The 26,744-nt window shown below is 41.1% G+C and overlaps 1 protein-coding gene and 1 long non-coding RNA gene across 3 annotated transcripts in view; one reads left to right on the top strand and one right to left on the bottom strand.

The window, feature by feature from the left end:
• LOC138443466 (uncharacterized) overlaps window positions 1-17,992 on the top strand; it is a 31,371-nt gene extending 13,379 nt beyond the window's left edge. Inside the window, exons 2-4 of one of the 2 annotated variants that reach the window (XR_011258164.1) lie at window positions 10,062-10,138; window positions 10,502-10,544; window positions 16,479-17,992. This is a non-coding gene — a long non-coding RNA (uncharacterized lncRNA). The remainder of the gene's footprint in view (window positions 1-10,061; window positions 10,139-10,501; window positions 10,545-16,478) is intronic. The other variant, XR_011258165.1, reaches the window with a different exon arrangement.
• Window positions 3,676-6,233, bottom strand: OR5AU1 (olfactory receptor family 5 subfamily AU member 1). Its single transcript, XM_069595934.1, has one exon. The coding sequence runs from the start codon at window positions 5,551-5,553 to the stop codon at window positions 4,609-4,611; it is 945 nt and encodes a 314-aa protein (XP_069452035.1). The 5' UTR covers window positions 5,554-6,233; the 3' UTR covers window positions 3,676-4,608.
• Window positions 17,993-26,744: the final 8,752 nt, after the last annotated feature.

Raw genomic sequence — 26,744 nt, 5'->3', positions numbered from 1 at the left:
AAAGTGAATCAGGTGTACATATATGCACTCTTCAAAAGATTTCCTTCCCATTTAGGTCACCACAGAGCACTGAGTAGAGTTCCCTGTGCTAGACAGTAGGTTCTCATCTATTTTATACATAGTAGGGTATATACCTGGAGAAGGCAGTGGCACCCCACTCCAGCACTCTTGCCTGGAAAATCCCATGGACGGAGGAGCCTGATAGGCTGCAGTCTGTGGGGTCGCTAAGAGTCGGACACGGCTGAGCGACTTCACTTTCATTTTTCACTTTCATGCATTGGAGAAGGAAATGGCAACCCACTCCAGTGTTCGCGCCTGGAGAATCCCAGGGACAGCTGAGCCTGGTAGGAGGCCGTCTATGGGGTCGCACAGAGTTGGACACAACTGAAGCGACTTAGCAGCAGCAGCAACAGGGTATATACCTGGGATTTTCTAAGGTTAAGCTGTTTGGGATCCTGAAACCAAAAAGTTTGAGAACCATTGCCCTAAGGTAAAGTGTTCTCTGGTTTCTGAAGGAATAATCATGACTTATTGCCATAATTTATTCATTCTGTCATTCAATAATTACTGAATTATTATGCCAGATATAGGGATTACATTGGTGGATAAGAGGGGCATGGTCCCTTGAGTTTGGTGTGATGGTTCTAAAATATTAGGGTGCATGTGAGTCCCTTGGTAAGTACAAATTAAAATGCAGATTAACTTTTTAGGGGGTGGGGCTCAGGAATTTTTATATATATCCACTAACTATACATTGGAAAACGCTGGTCTAGTAGTTGTTTAGCATGAAGAGAAAAATTGGAGAAATGAAAGTGATCACCACAGACTCTGAGTCTGCTAAAGAGCCATACCATAAACATTGTCATAGAAACTCTTACATTCTTGACCTGCATACAGATTTGTCAGGAGGCAGGTCAGGTGGTCTGGTATTCCCATCTCTTTCAGAATTTTCCACAGTTTGTTGTGATCCACACAGTCAAAGGCTTTGGTGTAGTCAATAAAGCAGAAATAGATGTTCTTCTGAAACTCTCTTGCTTTTTCAATGATCCAGCAGATGTTGGCAATTTGATCTCTGGTTCCTCTGAGACGAGAGATAGTATAACATATTTGTATAGTGGAAGAAATTGATGGTGCAGAAGAGAGGGTATAAGTGTAGGAGCAAAGCCTGTGAATAAGGAAAGGGGATTGGAATTTAGCACACAGGTGAGGGATTGGCCTTAAATGTTAATGAGAATAGTTCATCCATTGTCACAGGAGAGAAGGCAGACAGGTATAGGCCTCGGTGTTTCAGTAGCTTGGTGAAAAAGTTTTTGGCAGCAAGATGATGGAGTAGAACGTGCACTCATCTTCTCCTGCAAGAACTCCAAAATTACAACTCGCTGCTGAACAACCATTGACAGGAGAATGTTGGATTTCACCAAAAACGATACCCCACGTCCAAGGGCAAATGAGAAGCCCCAGCAAGATGGTAGGAGGGGTGAAATCGCATTTAGAATCAAACCCCACACCCACCAGAGACCCTCGTAGGACTCAAACAAACCTTGTGCACACCAGGATCAAGAGACCCCCACAGAGACTGAGCCAGAGATTTCAGTACTATACAGCAAACCTAGCATGTCCTATATACTATACGTGGCCTACTCTTGAAAGCAGACACGATTATCCCCATTTTAGAGATGAACTAGAATTAATTTTATAACTCACTTCATATTTCACTGAAAAAATAGAGAAATGCAATTGAAAACTACTTTAACTTTTTTGCCAAGCTACTGAACTACCTAGGCCTATACCTGTCTGCCTTCTCTCCTGTGACAATGGATGAACTCTTGTCATTAATATTTAAGGCAATCCCCTTATCTGTGTGCTAGATTCCAATCCCTTTTCCTTACTCACAGGCTTTGCTCCTATAACTATATCCTCTCTCTTCTACACCATCAATTTCTTCCTCTATAAAATGTTATAGTATCTCCCATCTTTGGAGAAAAACAAAATTTTGTTTCTATCATGACATTGCCTATTTTCTCTGCTCTCCTATGTCAATGGCAGTGTAAATTATGCTTAGTCACATATAACATAAAAGCCAAAATATATAAGACAGGGTCCATTTTCTTTTATATAAAGGAAGCTCAGAGGTAGAGATTATGGGTTCATACTGTCCCTAGGGACCCAAACTCCTCTGTCTTCCTTCTTGGCCATCCTTTGCATAGAACTTCCAGGCTCAAGGTCACCTTCTGACCCAATATACCTACTGTACTCCAGACATCTATGTTCCAGTTTTCAGCATACCAAAATCTAAAAAAGATACGACTCGTCAGTCTATGTCTGACGCAGGATACAGCATGCTTGGGGCTGGTGCATGGGGATGACCCAGAGAGATGTTCTGGGGAGGGAGGTGGGAGGGGGGTTCATGTTTGGGAACGCATGTAAGAATTAAAGATTTTAAAGTTAAAAAAATAAAAAACTAAAAAAAAAAAAAAGAAATAAAAGAGAAAAAAAATTAAAAAGATACGACTTATGACTAAGCACTTTCTGGAAGGTAAAGCAAGAACAATTTCTAATGGATTAGTAATATTGCCTCTTTAGCTGGATAGTGATTGCATTTTATTTTTAATCACTATATAATAAATAGACATGACTGTGTTTAAAATACTCTCTTGTAGATTTTCAGTGTTTAAAAACAATCACTTGACAAAAGAAAAACAAAATAAATGAAGAGAAAGATGGAATTAATAAAGAACAATCTGATATTAATAAAATCGGAAACCGATACATTGCAGAAATAAGAAAAACCGCAAAACAGAATGTTTTCAAAGGTTGATAAAAATCCTCTGCTGAGTGTTATTAAGGAAAATAAAACAAATATATGAAGAATGTGTAAGGCAATGTAACCACAGAAACACACAAAAGAAATGAGTAGCTAATACAAATTTATGAAAGAGTTACTATGGGTCAGATACTGTTTTAGATATGGTGTCATTTAAATTTCACAAGTGTAAGTATTATGTAATTTAATTTTCACAACAGTTTTATACATAAAATAGATTTTACTGTTATCCCTATTTCCCAAATGAGACAAAACTTAGCAGAGAGAGGTAAAAGAACTTCCCCAAATTTACATTGCTAGTAAGTGACAGAGCTAGATTAGAATTAGGCAGGATATGTCTTTAATCCTTCCTCAACATTGCCTTGCTTCAGATGTTTATCTCACGGAGTGTTGTTGTCCAGAAGATCCTTACAGACCACTTAATCCTTTTCTCATTTTATGGTAGAGGATCTTTTTTTAGATTGTCCTAAAAAATGGAACAAACCCTCTGGAGAGATTTAGAAGAGTTAAGTGGAGATGTTGTTGACCTAAAGAGCAAATACAAAATTTATAAGAAAATATTATGTACAACTCATGGCAATAAATTTGAAAATCTAGAAGGAGGAAGTAATTTTTGAGCAAAATATAACTGATGAAATTGATTTAATAAGCAGGGAAAAGCCTAAAATGAAATTAATAACTATGTAAGAAATTGGAAGTATAATTAAAAGTCTACCTTTTAAAGACACACCAGTCTCAGGTGGTTTTACAGCAGAGCATGTATCATTTTTAAAGAACAAATATTCCTATCTTATTTAAATTATTCCACACTATTGGGAAAAAAAGGGCTTCCCTGCTGACTCAGTGGTAAAGAATTCACTTGCCAGCTCAGGACCTGTAGGTTCCATCCTTGGGTGGGGAAGACCCCCTAGAGGAGGACATGGTAATCCACTCCGGTATTCTTGCTGGGAAAATACCATGGGCAGAGGAGTCTAGCAGGCTACAGTCCATGGAATCGCAAAGAATCAGATACAGCTGAAGGAACTGAGCATGCACAGGGGCTGATAGAAAGGAAAAGGTGGGGCAGGAGACATGCAGGGTCTTAGTGTCTCGACCAGGGATCAAACTTGTGCACCCTGCAGTGGAAGCATGCACACTTAAACCACTGGGCCTCCAGGGAAGTCCAGGAATGTCTATCATGTACTGAATGATTTACCTGTAATATGTAACTGAATACTTAAAACTCACACCAATGGAAAGATGAGATACCTGTGACTCAGAAAAACCAAGTAACTTGCCTAAGTTCACCCAGTTTGGAAGCAACTAAGTAGTTACTTGTCCAGGAAAAAAGTCAATAAAGACAATAGAATATCATCTGAGCTTCTGAAATTGTTACAGTATTATTCAAGTAAGTAGACAGTTTAAAAATGTTAAAGTCAAGGAGTCAGTTTTTTATAAAGAGGCAATTATAAGGAAGGAAGGATTTCCCCCAAACAGTGCAGGTCTTCTTTATTTAAGGGTAGAACTTCATTGTGAAGAATATAAATGTCAGTTTGTAATAAAAAATATTCACACACACGGAAACACGAAAGAAACGTCTGAATAAAGGCATGCCTAAATATTCCCAGTGGGTCCAGTTATTCAACTAGCAGACAGTCCTTACTTCTTTCTAGTCTCTATGACACGATCAGTTCTTTCTGTGGCAGTGGACGCAGAGGCCCCTGCAGACCAGAGAGTGCCTCCTATGAACAGCGCTGAGCATGGGATAAATTTCCCTCAGCTTTCTAAAGATTTGTGGTGATGAATTAAGAAGATCCTTCCATTATTTTTCTTTCCCAAACCTTTCTTAAAGCTTCTTTCACATCCTTGTTTCTCAAAGAGTAGATAAGGGGGTTGAGCAGTGGGATCACCACTGTGTAGATCACAGCAACTGTGCGGTCTTGGGTTAGGGAGTAGCTGGACCTGGGGCGCAGGTACATGAAAAGTGTTGTGCCGTAGAAGAGGCACACAGCAGTGAAGTGGGAAGCACAGGTGGAAAAGGCCTTGAATCTGCCCTGGGCTGAGTTCATCCTCAGGATGGTGATGAGAATTAAGAGGTAGGAGACCAAGATGGTGAGGGTACAGCTCAAAAGGTTGAAACCAGCAAAAACGAAGAGCAAGATTTCACACAGTGAGGTGTCCACACAAGACAGAGACAGGATGGGTGGTCCATCACAGAAGAAGTGAGTGACCACGTGAGTACCACAGAATTTCAGACTAAAGATACAGCTTGTGTGGATCAGAGAATTAAGAAATCCTGCACCATAGGATCCCACAATCAGAGAGGCACAGACCGTAGGAGACATGGCAACTGGGTAGAGCAGGGGGTTACAAACAGCCGCATAGCGGTCATAGGCCATGGCAGCAATGAGATAGCATTCACTGGTGGCAAAACCCGCATAGAAAAACATCTGAACCACACAGCCAAGATAGGTGATCACCTTCCTCTTGGCCAAGAAGTTCACCAGAGTCTGGGGGACAACCGTGGAGGAGTAGCAGAAATCCAAGAAGGAGAGGCTCTTCAGGAGGGAGTACATGGGTGTGTGCAGCGTGGCACTTACATGGATCAGAAGAAACATGATTAGATTCCCCAGCAGTGTGATAGTATACATGCCCAGGAACACCACGAAGAGCAGCTTCTGGAGCCAGGGGTCACTGGTGAGCCCCAAAAGCTCAAACTCAGTCTCTCGGCTCAGGTTGGCCCCTTCCATGTTCCTTCAGTGCTCTGTGACGTGGAAAGAGAGGACCACCGGAAAGAAGTGAAACACCCGGAGGCTCTCACAGGCCGAATTCTGCCCTAAGGACAGCCTTCTGAAGATTGCTTTCACTGAGGAAGTCTGCTTTTGTCAGTGGGATTCTGTCACAGAGAAGTTCTCCTCAACTTGGCTGATTAGTCACTTAGGAAGTATTACTTAAGCAGCAATGGAAAATAGAAACGAAATGTACACAATTTGATCTCTTAGGGATCTTAAAAAATTCTAAGTAAGGAAACAATTACTTACCAAAAATTTATTGACCATCTTCTATAAACTTAGCTCTATGTTCTTCCTGTCAGGAATTCAAGTATGTCTGACTTCAAGAAGCCTATATTCTAGAGACTATATATTTTGTGTCTAAGCACACACGCTGTGGCATCAGACTGAAAAAGTTCCAAACAGACCTCATCATTAGCCAGCTAGGTAACCTTGGGAATGTTACTTAACCTTTCTTTTGATTTTCAGTTTTCTGTAAAATAGGGATAACAACACTAATCTCAAAAGTTTATTGCAAAAATTCAATGAGTTAATTCATGTAAAGCACTTGAACAAAGCCTGGCACTTTGAGAAAGAATGTTAGCTTGATTATTCTTGTTGGAGAGAAAAATCTAACACAAAACTAAACAATAAAAATAAATAAATGGAACAGCGACAAGATTTAGCAAACAACCTACCACCAAATAAAATAGAAGAGAAATGTGTACTAAGTGAGAGTAACTAAACAAGCCTTCAGAGGATCTGGAGAATTCTAGAGGAGTAGAAGGTGGTTCGTTGGCTCAGCTATACAATTGCTTCTCAGAACTTGGCACAAGTCAAGCACTATTGTGGACTCTAAAGGTGATGGGGGTTGGGATGTGGAGAAATAGGGGTGGTGTAAGGCTGCAGAGTGTACACTGAGACCTTGCACTCGAGAGCATCAGCCAAGGGGAAAATGTCACCCATCCTTCATGAAGGCACCATCATTTCCAGTGAATAGAATCACCTTGTTCTCAAGGGATGTTGGGGCCAGCAGGGAAGGAATAGCCCCTCTCCAGGACTAGGGCTTTGTAAAAATGCCTTTTACACACAGAAAATGAATAAAGTCATGATGTACTCTTGAGAGTCCCTTGGGCTGCAAGGAGATCCATCCTTAAGGAAATCAGTCTGGAATACTTATTGGAAGGACTGATGCTGAAGCTGAAACTCCAATACTTTGGCCACCTGCTGCGAAGAACTGATTCATATGAAAAGACCCTGATTCTGGGAGGGATTGAAGGCAGGAGGAGAAGGGGACAACAGAGGATAAGTTGGTTGGATGGCATCACCTACTCAATGGACATAAGTTTGAGTAAACTATGGGAGTTGAAGATGGACATGGAGGCCTGGCATGCTGCAGTCCACGGGGTCACAAAGAGTAGGACACGACTGGGCAACTGAACTGAACTGAACTGTACCACCTGAACACCATACTCTCTCCTGCTCCATTGGCTGCTAGCTCCTGAATTACCTTGGGCTCTGGAGTCAGCTTAGTATCCTGTGCTCTTTGGTGAGGATCCTCAGTTGTGGAGTTGTTGAAACCAGCAGATGTGATAGAGGAGGCTAGAAAGGGAAAAAATTGAGCCCCCTCCTCCTGCCCTGAGGAGTAAATGAATAATGAAGCTGTGAAAGATGTTGGGAAGATTCCAGAGAGGAAAGAGCTGTCATGAACAGGCAAAAGATTCTAGTTTGTCCCATTGGCAAACTTTCCAGAATCAGCAAACTGCCAGAGCAGGGGAAGACTCTGGAATATGGATAACTAAATTTATACATAAATTTGTTGAGGGACTTCCCTGGTGGTCCAGTGGTTAAGATTCTGTGGTTAAGACTCTGTGCTCCCAATGCAGGGGACCTGGGTTTGAACTCTAGGCAAGGAACTAGATCCCACATACAGCATCTAATAGCTCACAGGCTGCAGCTAAAGATCCTATATGCCACAACTAAGACTTGGCACAGCCAAATCAATAAATAAAATTTTAAAAAATTTTTAGCTATCAAGTAGATACTGAAGACACTATGGCTATTGATGGAACACTGTGAGTGGTGACTGGAAGAAATCATAATAATGACCAAAGAGATAACATGCCCTAATAAAGTTGCGATACAAAACCCGAGAGGGCAAATTTGAACACAGGGTACTGGTAACATCTTTTAGAGCACATGGAGCATAACTGACTTATTTGGTGTCACTGAGATGTAACATTTCAGCCATTCTGAACCCAACAGTTGCTAGTTTATAATAAACCCTATTATGCAGGATTGCAGACAGCCCCAGATTTGGGTTGCAAATGTCATTGGCCCTATTGGTGTCAAAAGCCAACCCAGTTTCAAGGCAAATTACAAGGACTTTAAAGAATTAACTATAAAAATCTCAGGATGAAATAACTTACAGCGACTTCAAGAAATTGAGAAATGCTTACTATGAGTGAAGTAGAACTTAAGACCCAAGTTCACACCTTCTTCAATAGGTGGTTTCAATGTGAGTAACAGGTCTGCAAGTACTTCTCTGATTAAAAGAGTAGACAAAAGCTGAGAAGAGCAGGAACGCGGCCAACACGCAGGCTGGGAGGTAGGATGGAAAAGGTTAGGGTAGTGGGTAATGCAATGGGTAGCTGATCAGAGCCTCTGATTTATTACTCGCTGAAGAGTTGACTCATTGGAAAAGACTGATGCTGGGAGGGATTGGGGGCAGGAAGAAAAGGGGACGACCGAGGATGAGATGGCTGGATGGCATCACTGACTTGATGGACGCGAGTCTGAGTGAACTCTGGGAGTTGGTGATGGACAGGGAGGCCTGGCATGCTGCAATTCATGGGGTTGCAGAGAGTGGGACACGACTGAGCGACTGAACTGAACTGAACTGATGTCTACTCGCTTTCTCTTCTTCTCCCCTTTCCTCTGCCATCCCTCTTCTCCAGTCTGCACTAAATTCAAAACTATTCAGAGTATAGAGAGAGTCAAGCAAGGGATTGTGGACAAACTGACATCTCTGACAGTTCTTTCAAAGGATGCTGGAGTGGGGTCCCTGTGGCGGTCCAGTGGTTAGGACTCCTTGCTTCTTCTAATTCAGGGGGCACAGGTTTGATCCCTGATCGGGGAACTAGGATCCCATATGTTATGCAACATGGCCAAAATAATAATAAATAAATGGAAGTAGTTCATCTTGGGGCGGGGGGGAAGGATGCTGGAGTAACAACTATTTCTGTTGGCTGTAGTTTATACCTGTCAATGGAAACTAGGAAGAAAACTTGAGTGGTCTAGTCTAGTCATGCTGGAGTGGAGTGTTTAGGAGTGAGAGCAGGTGTCAGGGGCCTGTAGATGAGGGAGGAATAAGCAAGGGTTTATTATACCTGTTTCTTTGCCTTCCTCCTTGGGATAACAGAGTGGGAGTATAACGGAGAGCAGGCAGCCAGAGGGAGCAGCAATGACCCCACACAGCGAGCAGCAATGACCTCAGACAATGGTTCTGAAACGTTAAGGTGCTCTGCCCAAGGTTCCCTGGGGAAGCCTGCTGCATGTGCAGATTCTAGGTACCAACCTCAGAAAATGTGATCTAGTAAATCTAAAGCCAGGCCCCCAAATCTGGTAAATCTGAAACAGGTGGTCACTGACCACACTTTGAGGAACACTAAACCATGGAGTATCTTCCCCTGAGCCACATATAAATATCCTTTTCTGAGTTGCTAGAATTCTCCATGTCCTGGAAAATCAGACCAGCCTGTACGATAAGGTGGTTGTCCTGGACATTCACTTCCTTCCAGAAGACATATCAGTAGTTAACAATTCCCAGAAATCTGAGTATTACTTGGTGATAGTCAAGCACCAACGAATTTCGTCCTTCAAGTTTGCTTTACATGTTCATAAGAAAATCATTTAATTCCAACAGAGCATGTGACTTGGTGGCAGAGCTGTTGCTCTGGAGGTCAGAACACAATCTTTCCTTAGAAAAACAGTGATGACAAAGTCAGACTCATTGGGTCCATAGACTGAGTCTGGGGATCAGAGCCTGCTACTGACTTTAACCTCTCACGTGGTGAAGGGAGGGAGGCAGCCCCCACCCTGAGAGGCCCTCACAGTTGGTCCTGTACTGGGAAGAGGCACCCCAGAGCTATCTTTTCCCATGGGTGGCCCATTAGCTCACAGCTGGGGCGGATGTTGCCTTCATTAATGAGGGCTTAGCAGGCAGGTAAAGAAGTAAGAATAATTGGCCCCATATAGATCCATTAATGCATTTGCAAAGTTACTGAGTTTCTACCCTTGAGAAATCTGGTGACTGGGACACTGGGAATAAAGGGAACAGATCCATACCAGGTCCCTGCCAATACACTGATCAGTAGCCCCAAAGGACCTCTCTATCTCAACCCCGAATTGAACTCTTATGTACTTATTAACTGTATTTCTTCTATGCTGGAGAAATGTTTTTATAGTTTTTCTTTCCTTTATTCCAGTTTTCCAGTGTATACAGTGACTTAGACTACAGTGAAGGAAGACCTCTCTGTCCATCAAGATCATAATAAAATTAGAGGTATGTGATTTATTTAACACATACTTGGGATTTTCTAGGGATAGTTCTGTTATCAATTTCTAATTTAATAGCATGTCATCGGAGAACATGCTTTGTATGACTTGAACACTTTTGGATTTATTGAGACTTGTTCATGGCCCAGAATATGGTGTATTTTGATGAATGTTCCATGACCACTTGAAAAGAATTATATTCTTCTATCATTAGGTCACGTGGTCTATCACTTTCAATGACCTCATGTGGCTTAATAATGTTGTTCAAGTCTCCTATATCCTGTCTAATTTTCTGCCTACTTTTTCTATCAAGAATTGAAAGGGGAGTACATTGAAATCTAACTATAATTGTGAATTTTTTTTCTTGCAGTTTTTCAGTTTTGCTTTCATGTATTTTGAAGTTTTGTTATGAGGTATGTAAACATTTAAGATTGTTATGTCCTCTTGATAAATTTTCCCATATACTATAAAATGACCAGGAGCTGAGAATCACTGGGGCCATCTTGAAGGCTGGCTATCATAGTCCATCCTCTGGCCCTCACTGAATCTTGTCCAACTAATACATGAATATATGCGCAAAATATACTCATATCTCCCAAAAATCATGTTCCACTACAGTATCAGCTCAAAGTCCACAGTCACATCATCTAAATCAGGTATAACTGAAGTATGGTCCCTCTGTAAGAGTATCTTGACTACAGTTCCTCTCAGTCTTAAGATTGGTGAGCTACACACAGAAGTTACATCTGGCTTCTATACACACAAAACATATAATGGCAGGACAGGTCTGGGATAACCTCTGTAGGAAATAATGGGAGGTGGGGCACACAAGAGTCACTGAGTCACAAAAATTCTAAAATCCAGTAAGACACTTGTTGGCAAGTCCTTGATTAGGACTCAAATCCTAAGAATAATTCTCCGTGGCTCTTGGCTCCACTCGGAGATTATAGTTGTCCTCACTAAATTATCCTTCACTTTATATGAAAGCTAGCCTGTGTTTGTAAGCTGAGTAGTTTTCTTAGCTTGCTTCCTGACTGAAGGAGTTTGGGAATTGAAAGGCTTCTCTTCATTTTCTTCTTACAGTTCAATCTGGTGGTGGTTCTGTCATCGTGACTTTCTTAAAAACTTGGGCGTCTTCTGTGACTCTTATTAACAAATCTCTCTTGATACAGCCCTCTGCCTTGAACCTCTGCTGAGACTGTTGAGGGCTTGTGCCCTGAAACTTTTTGGAAGTCCTATCATTTAACTGAACCATTCTCTGAGGTACTACCTTAGATCTTTCTAAAGTCTTAACAAAAGATTTTACTGACCCTCTGTTTCATCTTTGTTATTTGGCCATGAGTCGCTTGAGGGATCTTAGTTTCCTGATCAGAAATTGAACCTGGGCCCTCAGCAGTGAAAACATTCGGTCCTAACCACTGGACAGCCAGGGAATTCCCAGATTGCCAATTTCATTAGGCAATTTATATTTTCTACCATCTACATTACTGAAGGCACCAGTGTTGCTAAACTCTCTGCAACTGCATAACAGAGACTTTTTTTCCCTCTGAGTTTCCAATAACATTTTCCTCATAGTTGTCTAAGTCCCATGTTTATCTTTATTGGCAGCCTTCTCAAAGACTATTAGAATTTTGCTAACAGTCTCTTCAAGGCATTTTAAACTTTCACTAATCCTCTCCTCAAAGTTCTTTCAGCTTCCTCCCACTGCACTGTAAAAGATGCTTATAATTTTTTAGGGTTTTGTTAAATCCACGTCTCATTTCCATTTACCAAAGACTGTTTTATTATCTATTGCTTTGTAATAAACTGTCCTAAAATTTAGCAGCTTAAAAAAAAAACAATAAACAGTATTTCACATGATTTCTATGGGTCAAAAATTGGAGAGACCTTGGTTTTCTCATGGAGCTGCAGCTAAGATGTCAACTGGAGCTGTTGTCAGTTGAATCACTGGAGGATCTGCTTACAAGACAGTTCACTCCCTTGACTGGTGTTGATGCTGTTAGCAGGAGACCTCAGTTCTTCTGCACATGAATCTCCCCACTAAACTGTTGGAGTGTCCTGCTGACATGATGACTGCCTCCCTGCAGTGAAGGTGAACAAAGAGAGGGCAAGGAGAAAGCCACAGTGTTTTTTAAGACCTTGGAAGCCTCAGAAAGCGCACACTATTACTTTCACAGTATTCTGATGGTTATTCAGGTCAGCCTACTAAGGACTGGTAAGGGCCAAGACGGCTGGCTATCATATTTGGAAGCTAACAGGGAATTAATTCAGTGTATTGAAAACTAGGATTTAAAGGGAAAGAATCAAACATTTATTCTGCATTTCCCATGTGAGCTACCGCATCTAAAATATAAAGACAAAGAAAATTCAAAAGTAAAAAACTGAAAAATATATATACCATGCATGTTTTAACAAAATGAAGTCTAGTTTAACTATGCTAATATAAGTTAAAGTAGACATTAAAGGAAAGAGCTTTAGGAGAGACTAAGGGCATTTCATAATAACAAAAGGGCGAATCCAACAGGAAGATGTAATAATCCTAAAATTAATATGCATTTAATAACACAACTTCAAATATATATAAAGCAAAATGATAGAACATAGGGTGAAACAGATTAAATTACAATCATAGTTGGAGATTTTAACACATCTCTGTCACTAAATGATGGGACAAGCTGACAGAAAATCACAAAGGATATAAAGGATGTGAATAAACAGCTAATGAAATTGCTATAAAGAAAACAGTGCACCTACAAATCACAGAATGCACATTCTTCTAAAGCAATATATGCTTTGGATATTTACCAAAACGAACATATACCTGGCAATACAGTAACTCTTAACATATTTCAAAGGAATGAAATTATAAAGAGTATGTTCTCTCCAATGCAGTGGAATTGAACTATAAATAAAAAAGAGAGTTATAAAATCCTGCTTAGAAATTAAATAATAGACTTAAGAAATTAAGCAATAGACTGACTTCTAAATAACTGGAGTTAAAAGAGAAATCACAATGTTAATGAGATACAACAAAGATGTAAAAGACACAGGAATATTATGAGTAATCATCCCAATAAATTTGAATTTAAATAAAATAGAAAAAAATCCTTAAGGAGCATAACTCATCAAAACAAAGAGGAAATAATCAGAATAGTCCTAAAGCTAATACAAATTTTAATCCATTATTAAAAATTCCCTACAAAGAAAACTCTAGGCTCAGATGGCTTCATCAGTAAAATTTCTCAAATATTTAAAGAATAAATAACATCTATATTACACAGAAAATTCCAGTCGGTAGGAAAAGAGGAAATTCTGTTAAATTTATTATAAGAGACCCATATAACCTTGACAACCAACACCTAGAAACAACACAGTAAGAAAGGAACTCCAGGTCAATTTCTCTCATGAACATAGAGACAAAAATCCTAAATAAAATATTTGTGTGTGTGCTCAGTCATGTCTTTCTGTCTGCGGCCCCATGGACTGCACCACACCAGGGTCCTTTCTCCATGGAATTTTCCAGGCTAGACATCTGGAGTGGGTTGCCATTTCCTCCTCCAGGGGATCTTCCCGACCAAGGAATCAAACCTGCATCTCTTTTGTCTCCTGCATTAGCAAGCAGGTTCTTTACAATTAGTGCCACCTCAGTTCAGTTCAGTCACTCAGTCGTGTCTGACTCTTTGCGACCCCACGAATCACAGCACACCAGGCCTCCCTGTCCATCACCAACTCCCGGAGTTCACTCAGACTCACGTCCATCGAGTCAGTGATGACATCCAGCCATCTCATCCTCTGTCATCCCCTTCTCCTCCTGCCCCCAATCCCTCCCAGCATCAAAATCTTTTCCAATGAGTCAACTCTTCGCATGAGGTGGCCAAAGTACTGGAGTTTCAGCTTTAGCATCATTCCTTCCAAAGAAATCCCAGGGCTGATCTCCTTCAGAATGGACTGGTTGGATCTCCTTGCAGTCCAAGGGACTCTCAAGAATCTTCTCCAACACCACAGTTCAAAAGCATCAATTCTTCAGTGCTCAGCCTTCTTCACAGTCCAACTCTCACATCCATACATGACCACTGGAAAAACCATAGCCTTGACTAGACGGACCTTAGTCGGCAAAGTAATGTCTCTGCTTTTGAATATGCTATCTAGGTTGGTCACAACTTTTCTTCCAAGCAGTAAGCGTCTTTTAATTTCATGGCTGCAATCACCATCTGCAGTGATTTTGGAGCCCCCCAAAATAAAGTCTGACACTGTTTCCACTGTTTCTCCATCTATTTCCCATGAAGTGATGGGACCGGATGCCATGATCTTCGTTTTCTGAATGTTGAGCTTTAAGCCAACTTTTTCGCTCTCCTCTTTCACTTTCATCAAGAGGCTTTTTAGTTCCTCTTCACTTTCTGCCATAAGGGTGGTGTCATCTGCATATCTGAGGTTGATATTTCTCCCGGCAATCTTGATTCCAGCTTGTGTTTCTTCCAGTCCAGCGTTTCTCATGATGTACTCTGCATAGAAGTTAAATAAGCAGGGTGACAATATACAGCCTTGACGTACTCCTTTTCCTATTTGGAACCAGTCTGTTGTTCCATGTCCAGTTCTAACTGTTGCTTCCTGGCCTGCATACAGATTTCTCAAGAGGCAGGTCAGGTGGTCTGGTATTCCCATGTCTTTCAGAATTTTCCACAGTTTGTTGTGATCCACACAGTCAAAGGCTTTGGCATAGTCAATAAAGCAGAAATCGATGTTTTTCTGGAACTCTCTTGCTTTTTCCATAATCCAGCAGATGTTGGCAATTTGATCTCTGGTTCCTCTGCCTTTTCTAAAACCAGCTTGAACATCAGGAAGTTCATGGTTCACGTATTGCTGAAGCCTGGCTTGGAGAAATTTGAGCATTACTTTACTAGTGTGTGAGATGAGTGCAATTGTGCAGTAGTTTGAGCATTCTTTGGCATTGCCTTTCTTTGGGATTGGAATGAAAACTGACCTTTTCCAGTCCTGAGGCCACTGCTGAGTTTTCCAAATTTGTTGGCATCTTGAGTGTAGCACTTTCACAGCATCATCTTTCAGGATTTGAAATAGCTCAACTGAAATAGCTCTATTTCATGGGAAATAGATGGAGAAACAGTGGAAACAGTGTCAGACTTTATTTTGGGGGGCTCCGAAATCACTGCAGATGGTGATTGCAGCCATGAAATTAAAAGACGCTTACTCCTTGGAAGGAAAGTTATGACCAACCTAGATAGCATATTAAAAAGCAGAGACATTACTTTGCCAACAAAGGTTCGTCTAATCAAGGCTATGGTTTTTCCAGTGGTCATGTATGAATGTGAGAGTTGGACTGTGAAGAAAGCTGAGCGCTGAAGAATTGATGCTTTTGAACTGTGGTGTTGGAGAAGACTCTTGAGAGTCCCTTGGACTGCAAGGAGATCCAACCAGTCCATTCTAAAGGAGTTCGGTCCTGGGTGTTCTTTGGAAGGAATGATGCTAAAGCTGTAACTCCAGTACTTTGGCCACCTCATGCAAAGAGTTGACTCATTGGAAAGGACTCTGATGCTGGGAGGGATTGGGGGCAGGAGGAGAAGGGGACGACCGAGGATGAGATGGCTGGATGTCATCACTGACTCGATGGACGTGTGTCTGAGTGAACTCCGGGAGTTGGTAATGGACAGGGAGGCCTGGCGTGCTACAACTCATGGAGTCGCAAAGTCGGACACGACTGAGTGACTGAACTGAACTGAACTGAACTGAATGCATATATGTGGAATCTAGAAGAATGGTATCGATGAATTTATTTGCAAGGCAGCAATGGAGAAACAGACATAGAGAACAAACTTATGGACATAGGGGAGAGTGGAGGAGAGAGTGAGATGTATGGAGAGAGTAACATGGAAACTTACATTACCATATGTAAAATAGATAGCCAATGGAAATTTGCTATATGATTCAAGAAACTCAAACAGGGGCTCCGTATCAGCCTAGAAGGGTGGGGTGGGGAGGGAGATGGGAGGGAGGTTCAAGAGGGAGGGGACATATGTATATCTATGGCTGATTCAGGTTGATGTTTGACAGAAAACTACAAAATTTTGTAAAGCAATTATCCTTCAACTAAAAATTAAATTAAAGAAAAAAAACACTCTAGAAAATTAGGACTTCCCTTGTAGCTCAGCTGGTAAAGAATCCACCTGCAATGTGGGAGACCAGGTTTGATCCCTGGGTTGGGAAGATCCTCTGAAGAAGGGAAAGGCTTCCCACTCCAGTATTCCTGGCCTGTAGAATTCCATGGATTGTATAGTCCATGGGGTTGCAAAAAGTCAGACACAGCTGAGTAACTTTCACTTTCACTTTCATAGAAAATTAACAGAATGAAAACATAGCCCACAGAATGAAAGGAAATATTTGAATATCATGTAACTCATGAGGAACTGATATCCGGAATTTATAAAGGACTTATTTAACCCAACAAAAATGAAAAAACTGGAATTAAAAATGGGCAAAAGGGACTTCCCTGGTGGTCCAGTAGTAAAGAATCCGCCTGCCAATGCAGGGAACGTGAATTCAATCCCTGGTCCAGGAAGATCCCACATGCCATGAGGCAACTAAGCTCGTGCACCACAACTACTGAACCCAAGTCAGCTACTGACCCCTGCACACCTAGAGCCTGCGCCCTGCAGCAAGAGAAGCCCCTACAGTGAGAAGCCCGCACCCCACATCAAAGAGCAGCCCCCACTCGCCGCAACTGAAGACCCAGCACAGCCATAAAGAAATGATGGACTTGAATAGACAGTACTCCAAGGAACATAGAAAAGTGGTCAATAAACACAGCCAAATGTTTAACATCATTAATCATTCAGTCAGTTCAGCCGCTCAGTCATGTCCAACTCTTTGCGACTCCATGAATCGCAGCACGCCAGGCCTCCCTGTCCATCACCAGCTCCCGGAGTTCACTCAGACTCATGTCCATCGAGTCAGTGATGCCATCCAGCCATCTCATCCTCAGTCGTCCCCTTCTCCTCCTGCCCCCAATCCCTCCCAGCATCAGAGTCTTTTCCAATGAGTCAACTCTTCCCATGAGGTGACCAAAGTACTGGAGTTTCAGCTTTAGCATCATCCCTTCCAAAGAACACCCAGGACTAATCTCCTTCAGAATGGACTGGTTGGATCTCCTTGCAGTCCAAGGGACTCTCAAGAGTCTTCTCCAACACCACAGTTCAAAAGCATCAATTCTTTGGCGCTCAGCCTTCTTCACAGTCCAACTCTCACATCCATATATGACTACTGGAAAAACCATAGGGAAATGCAAATCAAAACCACTTTGAGATACCACTTCACATTTACTAGGATGGCAGAAAGAAAAAAATTACAAGTATTGGGGAGGATGTGGAGACATTTGAACATTTGGCATTGCAGGTAGGACTTTAAAATGGTGCAGCCAAGGTAATTCCCCGGCAGTTAAGTGGTTAGAATTCGGTGCTCTCACTGCCAGGGGCCTGGGTTTGATCTCTGGCTGGGGAAATAAGATCCCACAAGTCATGTGGTGTGACCAGAAAATTAATGGTGTGACCACTGTAGAAAATGGTGTGACAAACACCTCAGAAATTAAATAGAATTTGTGTATAATTCAGAAATTCTATTTCAAAGTACATAGCCAAAAAAGTGAAAGCAGAAACTTGAATAGATATTTGTAAATAGTGTTCATAGCAGCAATATTCACAACAGTCAATAGGTAAAAAATCAGTGTCCATTAAGTAGGTGGATAAACTTTTGTTTATACATAGGAATAAATCTACATAAGGAGGCAGACCTGTACTCTGAAAACTGTAAAATGGTGATGAAAGAAAATAAAGATGACAAAAACCGATGGAAAGATAGACCATGTTCTTGGATTGGAAGGGTCAATATTTTTTAAATGACCATATTACCAGGAATTCTCTGGTGATCCAGTGGTTGGGACTCCATGCTTCCACTGCATGGGGCACAAGTTGATCCTTGGCCAGGGAACTAAATAAAGTTGTGTGGCACAGCCAAAAAAAAAAAAAAGGCTATACTACCCAAGGAAATCTACAGACAAAATTCAATGCTCATTCATGAAAAAATATTCTCAGTGAGTTAGGAATAGACGAAAGTTATCTCAACCAGATAAAGTGTATGTGTGGAAAATCTACAGCTAACATCATACTTATGGTAAAAGAGTGTATATTTCCCCCCCACAAACTGGGAACAAAGCAAGGATGTCTGGTCTTACCACCCTTATGCATCATAGTACTAGAAATCCTAGCCAGTGCAAGAATGAAAGAAAACAAAAATCATACGTACTGGAAAGGGAGAAAATTCATATTTGCAGATGGCATGGCTATCTTGGAGATGAATCTATAAAATTCTCAATGCACTGAAAAAATTCATTTCCCAATGAAGCTATTAAAAACCCGAAACTACTAGAATAAGAGTTCAATAAGGTTACAAGATGATGCAAGATCAAGATAACACTACAAAACCCTGATGAAAAGAAAAGACCTAAACAAAGGGAAAGTCATACCATGTTCATGGATTAAAGGATTCAACATTGATTAAAGACATTGATTCTCCTAAATTGATCTATAGATTTAGTACATTTCCTATCATAATCCAAGTAAGATTTTTAACATACAAGCATATTCTAAAATACATATGGAAATGTAAAGGAGATAACTAAAACAAGTTTTGAAAACATAAAATAGTAAAGAGGAAAGAAACATTCTACCCAATTTTAAGACTTTCTATATAGCTGCAGTTAAAAAAAATATGATATGGACAAATGGATTAATACATTGAACAATGGAACAAAAGAGAGAACCTAGAAATAGACCCATACAACTATGCTTAATTCATTTTTGACAAAAGTGCAGGAGCATTTTAGTGGAGGAAGGTATTTTCAACAAATGGTGTTGGAATAATTGAATCAGTTCAGTTCAGTTCAGTTCAGTTCAGTCGCTCAGTCGTGTCCGACTCTTGCGACCCCATGAATTGCAGCATGCCAGGCCTCCCTGTCCATCACCAACTCCCGGAGTTCACTCAGACTCATGTACATCGAGTCTGTGATGCCATCCAGCCATCTCATCCTCTGTCGTCCCCTTCTCCTCCTGCCCCCAATCCCTCCCAGCATCAGAGTCTTTTCCAATGAGTCAACTCTTTGCATGAGGTGGCCAAAGTACTGGAGCTTCAGCTTTAGCATCATTCCTTCCAAAGAACACCCAGGGTTGATCTCCTTCAGAATGGACTGGTTGGATCTCCTTGCAGTCCAAGGGATTCTCAAGAGTCTTCCCCAACACCACAGTTCAAAAGCATCAGTTCTTCGGCACTCAGCCTTCTTCACAGTCCAACTCTCATATCCATACATGACCACAGGAAAAACCATAGCCTTGACTAGACGGACCTTAGTCGGCAAAGTAATGTCTCTGCTTTTGAATATACTATCTAGGTTGGTCATAACTTTTCTTCCAAGGAGTAAGCGTCTTTTAATTTCATGGCTGCAATCACCATCTGCAGTGATTTTGGAGCCCCCCAAAAAAGTCTGACACTGTTTCCACTGTTTCCCCATCTATTTCCCATGAAGTGATGGGACCAGATGCCATGATCTTCGTTTTTTGAATGTTGAGCTTTAAGCCAACTTTTTCGCTCTCCTCTTTCACTTTCATCAAGAGGCTTTTTAGTTCCTCTTCACTTTCTGCCATAAGGGTGGTGTCATCTGCATATCTGAGGTTATTGATATTTCTCCCAGCAATCTTGATTCCAGCTTGTGTTTCTTCCAGTCCAGCGTTTCTCATGATGTACTCTGCATAGAAGTTAAATAAGCAGGGTGACAATATACAGCCTTGATGCACTCCTTTTCCTATTTGGAACCAGTCTGTTGTTCCATGTCCATTTCTAACTGTTGCTTCCTGACCTGCATACAGATTTCTCAAGAGGCAGGTCAGGTGGTCTGGTATTCCCATGTCTTTCAGAATTTTCCACAGTTTGTTGTGATCCACACAAAGGCTTTGGCATAGTCAATAAAGCAGAAATAGATGTTCTTCTGGAACTCTTTTGCTTTTTCCATGATCCAGCGGATGTTGGCAATAGCCATAGTTAAAAAAAAAAAACCCTTCAGTTTAAATCTCCCATCTTATACAAAAAATAACTTTAGATGAATCATAGATTTAACATAAAAGCTAAAACTCTAAAATTTTGAAGAGAAAAACATAGGAGAAAATCGGCAGGGCTCAAGTCCTGGTAAAGAATTCTTAGAAATGACACTAAAAGCATGATCATAAAAGAAAAAGAACTGATTACTGGACTTCATCAAAATTTAAAACTTTTTTTCCACTAAGTCTCTGTTAAAGCTAAGCTACAGAGTGGGGGAAAGCCATCTAAACAAAGGACATGTAGCTAGAAAATGTAAAGAACTCTCAAAACTTAGCAGTTTAAAAAGTCAATGATAAAATTGATAAGAACATCAACAGCTATTCTGCCAAAGAGGGATGTATGGATAACAGATAAGCACATGAGAAGACGATCAATACCATTAGCTACAAGGGAAATACAAACAAACAAAAACAGAAAACCACTACAAACTTATTAGAAAAGTGAAAATAAAATTAAGTGACAATCCCAAATCCTGGCAAGAATGTGGAGAAACTGGATGTCTCATACATTGTCCATGGAAATGTAAAACAATACAGCATCTCTGGTAAACAGTTTGGCAGTTTTTAATAAAAATAAACGTACATATTACCATACCAGTCACCATAAAATGTCCAGAAAAACTGATACACAGTTATTCATAGCAGCTCTGTTTGTAATAGCTCCAAACTGGAAACATCCCAGATGTCCTTAGCCAGATGAACAATTAACAAACTTGAATATCCACAACAATTAAAAGGAAAAAACTATTGATATATGTAACAACTTGGGTGAAATTCAAGGGCATCTTGCTGTTGGGGTGGGGAGGAGCCATACTCAAAAATCTACATACTGTCTGATGCCATTTACATAACTTCTTGAAATTTTAAAATTATGGTGATGAAGAGGTTAGCGGTTTCCGCAGGTTAGGGACGGTAGCGGAGGATGGACGAGCGCACAGTGAGGTGATGAATAGCACAAGCGTTCCTTTGTGGTAATGGGGCAGCTCTTCATAATACTGATTGGGGTGGTGGTTACCTGAGTTCATGCATGTGACAGAACTGTGCAGAAACACACACATATACAGGGGAGAACTGGTAAAATCTGAGTAAGGTCTGGAGTTTAACAGTAATATGCCAGTACTGGCTTCCTGTTTTTGACAAATGTGCCATGGTAGTGTTAAGATGTTAACATTAAGAGAAACTTAACGAGGGATGAGGGATACACAAGGAGTTCTCTGTATATCTTTGCAACTTTCCTGTAAATCAAACATTGAAGTCTTATTTTTTATAAAAGAAAAATTTAATGTGATACCACTAAGCATCTTTAGAGAGGGAATATAGCAGGTAGGCAAGGGTGTGGAGAATACTGTTTATCCCAGTAACTTCATTCTTAGCTTCATAACCATAAGAAATAGATACATATGTTCAAGAAGACGTGCTCTAGAATGTTCATAGCAGCTTTATTCATAACATCCAAAATCAAAAACAGTACAAATACCTATTCACAGAATGAATAAACTGCAGTATATTTTTACAGCATAATAGTCTACCACAGTATGAACATGCAACAATAGAGATGAATTGCACAAGATGTTGAATCAAAAAGCCAGACACAGAAAACTACATATTATGCCATTTATTTTGCAGTTCAAAATCAGGCAGAAACAATCTATGGTGTCAGGATAGTATGTTCCTGGGATGGAGGTATAGTGATCAGAAGAGGGCATGCATGGGGCTATAATGCTGGTGATTTTCCAGTTCTTGACTTCTAGCTATTGTGTGTTTTCAGTGTGAGACAAGTTAACAGCTACACACGATTTGTGCATTTTTCTGTTAATTATAATAAAACGTTCACTAAAAAGGAAACACAAAGTGAGATACCACTACATACTCATTAAAAAACCTAAAATTAAGAGGACAAACAATATCAAGTGTTGGCAAGGATGTGGAGAATTGAAAATATCATTTACAGTTAGAATATATACTAGTATAATAACTTTGGGAAAAGTGTTTTGCAGTATCTACTAAAGCTAAATATACACATACCGTATGACCCCCAAATGCCACCCAATTACATACCCTACAGAAATGTGTACATATGTGTTCTCCAAAGGCAGGTTTAGGAACATTCATAACAGGACTGTCTCAAACTGAAAATAATCCAAATGTCCTTCAATGCTGCTGGAGCCTATTAAGATTGATTATAGCCCAGAATAGTATAAATTAATGGGGAACAGGAGCCAGAGTATTCCAGCCTCTCTTCTCCCATTTCTCAGACAATTTTGGAAAGCTACATGTTGTCTCAATAACACACCTTTATATTGGCTTTTCCTTAACTCTCCCCACTTCATTACTCATCTCCCAGGATCAATCCCTCAATAAACTACTGCATCCAAGTGTTTTCTTGGGGAAGCCCAAACTTTTACCTATTCCATCCATCCATACTTCAAAAACAGACAAAACCTATCTAATGGTGACAGAAGTCAGAATAGTGGTTACCTAGTGGTGTAATGACTGGAGGGGGCATGAAGGTTTCTGGGGTACTGGGATCATTCCATATCCTGATCAGGGTGGTGTTTAAACAGGCATGTTCACTTTACAAACAGTCAAGCTATATGCTTAAAATGTATGCACCTTATAGTGTGTGTGTGTATCCTTTTCTTAAAAATTAAAAAATGCAGGTGTTGAAGAGTAGCAGAGCTGCTTACTAAGGTGAGAGTGGGCTATGTAAGAAAAACTGGACTTTATTGATAAAGACAAGTTAATTGCAATGGGTCTATCCATCTTTCTGGAAAATGCTCTCTCTCTCATTCTTGGCATCAGATGGATTATTAAGGGACTTGTTAGTGGCTAGCATTGGGAGAGGACTGTGAAACAGTGGAAGCAAAGGCACTGAAGTTCACCTGTTAGGAAAGCGCCTCCTTGAGACAGGCATAGGCATTACATCCTTCCAGGTATGTTGTGAAGTCAGTTCTGCCTTGCTTGGCATTCCTGCTGCCTGTTTCTTAGACCGCCTTACACTAGGCTAACTCTCCTCCACTTCTTCCTTTCTTCATTCGTACATCAAATATGTATTTTTGTGTCAGATACTGTGTTAAGCACTTGGGATATATTGGTGAGCATTAATAGATATGGTTCCTGCTTTCATTGTTTCAACTCTAAAACTTATTAATCAAATAATCATACAAATTGTGTAATCAGTGCTACAAAGATTCCTGTTTCTGAGAGCCTACTGGTCTACTTAGGAAAGGTAGGGAGGATTCCTGGAGTGACACCTGAGCTAAATTCTAAGGATGAATAGAAGTTAACTATGGACAAACGAGTAAAGGTGGAGGGAGAAGAGCGGGGGAGTAGGCGGGACAAAGAGAAGTTCCATATGGTTGAAAAAGACAAAGACCAGGGCCATATGGTAGAGCAGCTGGACAGATAGGCAAGTTTAGACCACTGACGCTTTTGAACTGTGGTGTTGGAGAAGATCAAACCAGTCAATCCTACAGGAAATCAGTCCAGAATATTCAGTGGAAGGACTGATGCTGAAGCTTCAATGCTTTGGCCACCTGACGTGAAGAACTGGCTCACTGGAAAAGACCCTGACTCTGGGAAAGACTGAAGATACAAGGGGATGACAGATGATGAGACTGTTGGATGGCATCACTGACTCAATAGACAGGAGTTTGAGCAACCTCCGGGAGTTGATCAACAGGGAAGCCTGGCGTGCTGCAGTCCATGGGGTCACAAAGAGTAGGACATGACTAAGTGACTGAACTGAACACTTTGTTAAGCAGTTTTGTCACTATCCTAAGGGCAAGTAAGGCCAGGGGAGTTTTAAGCTGAAGAGTGCCATCATTTTATTTTGGAAACACTACTGTGATTGGACTAGACAAGGACCAGAGTGGGTATGGTTATACACGAGGGTATTGAGCAAGCCAGAAGGGTGACGGCAGCCTGGCCTGGGATGGCGGCAGTCAAGATGGTGAGAAAAAAACAACTGAACAGTTGTTTAGAAGGCACATGGGCTTTAATACCAGCTAATATATGGTGTATCATTTTTATTTTTAAACAGAGCAAATAATTATGCATTTATATGAGCTAGATGCAACTGTACATGTGTTGTTAACCTTGATTGATGTTTCACTAGCACATTTCTTACAAAAAAAGGTGACCATGTTGCAACTCAATTGCGCCAGGATATTCTGAAACTGATAGGTGTCAATACTGCTTAAGGAAAGTAACTGAAGACTGCCATAAAACTGCCCAAAAAGAGAGCAGGGGGAGAACATGGCTAGGGAACCAATAATGAAAAACATCCAAAGGGCATTCGGAGGGAGGCAAAATGAAAATCAAGTGTACAGAAGACAGGCAGGAGGCTGCCATCTTGGTGGAAAAGTTGAAAAATGACTCCAGATACACCAAAGCTAAGAGAGAGCTTTCCAAGTTCTGTAGATATTTAGGGAAAACAAACCTTCGAGTCCCTTGTGTGAAGACTGCAGAATCCTTCAAGTGCAGAACTCTGATGGGAGTGTTAGTATTTCAAAGAAAGATGTACATACTTACACTCAGGTGGACACAGGACAAGAAAGCACAACTGCAAGGGTGTGTCGCCACGTGCCTGATTCCAGGTGGAGGGGAGATGGTAGAGCCCTGGGTATGTCCCCAGGTGTTGCAGGGCCCCACCAGAATGCATCGTTTGTATGCCCAGGTTAAGACAGAATAAAAACACTGACAGCAAACACTGAGGTCACCCATCTCCAAGTGTGTCATGAGAAGACACAGTGAGGATGCTGTCAAAGGCTGCTCCTCTGCCCAAGGCAGGGCCGAAACACCTGTAGCTGGGAGGTCAGTCCGACATGGGGCACCTGTAAAGGACAGTACAGGCCACCACAGGACTTTCTGCAGTTATGCAGACAACTTCCTGGCAACTAAACCCCAGCCAACTTCCAGGACTCTGGGAATGACCTAGTTGCTGCTACCCAACAACTTTTGCGAAGAGTGTGTATAAAATTTTGATGAAGGGTCAGGTTTGGTTGGATGAGGAAACTAACAAAAAGTAAAACACAGGTTCCAAGGAGGGAGAGAAATCTTGTGGGTGAGGCTGGGCTGGCAGCTGGCTCTAGCCTGCTATTCAGCAGACTACCTGGTCCACTCCAAACTCTGGTTAGGCTGATTTCTCCCAGAAAGACCAACAACAGGGTGTTTGAAGTATGACACTGTTAACTCTGCTTGAAGGAGCAAGCATCCTTCAAGGCAGGGACAAAAACAGGCCCCCAAAAACCCTAAACCCAAAGAATGTCCATACATCAAAGTCCAATGTAAGACTTCTAAGTCTGGATGAAAACTAGTAAAGCTGTTACCCAAGAACCAAGCTGGAATCACCAGGTTCACCTTGCTCCTGCCCCCAAAATATCTCACAGTAGCACCATCAATTCATTATTGTGGCTTGTCTGGGTCAATCTGTGTCATCTAACTCCCTCCACATTAGGAAGTCCTTTTGGGAGAGACTTTTCTTTAGGACATTCCTGCAATGGTACTGCCAGGTGCTTCTCCTGAAACACACACATAGCCTCAAGGTACAGGGTCAAAGAATGCAGTCACTGTTCTATTCTAACAAAGTAATTTTTACAAATTATTCAGCTCTTATCCAGGCATTTTTCAACAATGCGCTTTTCCAATGATTAGATCTATGAACCACTCCAGTACTCAGTGGACAGATGGAAAGAAAAATGGTGGATTTTTTTCGAGAGTGGATTACACAACAGAGTAGGCTTGGGGTTGTACATGTTCTCATGCTAGGGAAATACTCAATTTAGGGTTGAGGGATGTTCTAGGTAATGTTCAGTGTTCTAGGGATGTCTTCAATGAGCCCATGGCTCAGCAGTATTTTAAACTCCAGACATGGAACAACTTGGAAACAGTCACTTTTGTTTATGTTAAGTTTGAGTTAGTAATCAATTATCTATTACTTGTTTAAAAACTGCTCAGTATTCTCTAATACTACCCAAGAAGGCCATCACTACACGTGACTACTCAAGTTAAAATGAAACTCCAACTCCTCACATTTTGGGGGATGGGGCTACACAGCTTGTGGGACCTTAGTTCTCAAATTAGGGACCAAACCCAGGTCCTTGGCAGTAAAAGCCCAGAATCCTGACGACTGGACCGACAGGGAATTCCCCACATTAGCCACATTTCCAAGGCTCACTCACAAGGCTACCGTCTTGGCCAATGCATGATGGAACATTTCCATCATCTCAGAGAATCCCAGTGGACTGTGCAGCAGCTTCTTATTCCCTATATGTCTTAGGTTACTCCTTCCCATTTACTTGTCTTTTTGGCATATTCCTCATTACATTATCCCTTCTCTCTTCCTAACCTGTCTTATAGTTTTAATTCAAGTGGTGGGGAAGAGAGTCCCACTCTAGCTCACAATAGGACTTACAGGTCCTGCTTTTCATAACTGGGGTTCTACATTTTATAAACTTG

Source organism: Ovis canadensis, chromosome 7, assembly GCF_042477335.2.
Source record: "Ovis canadensis isolate MfBH-ARS-UI-01 breed Bighorn chromosome 7, ARS-UI_OviCan_v2, whole genome shotgun sequence".
Classification (NCBI taxonomy): domain Eukaryota; kingdom Metazoa; phylum Chordata; class Mammalia; order Artiodactyla; family Bovidae; genus Ovis; species Ovis canadensis.
The sequence above is the reverse complement of the archived record's forward strand: the minus strand, read 5'-3'. Positions and strand labels throughout refer to the sequence as shown.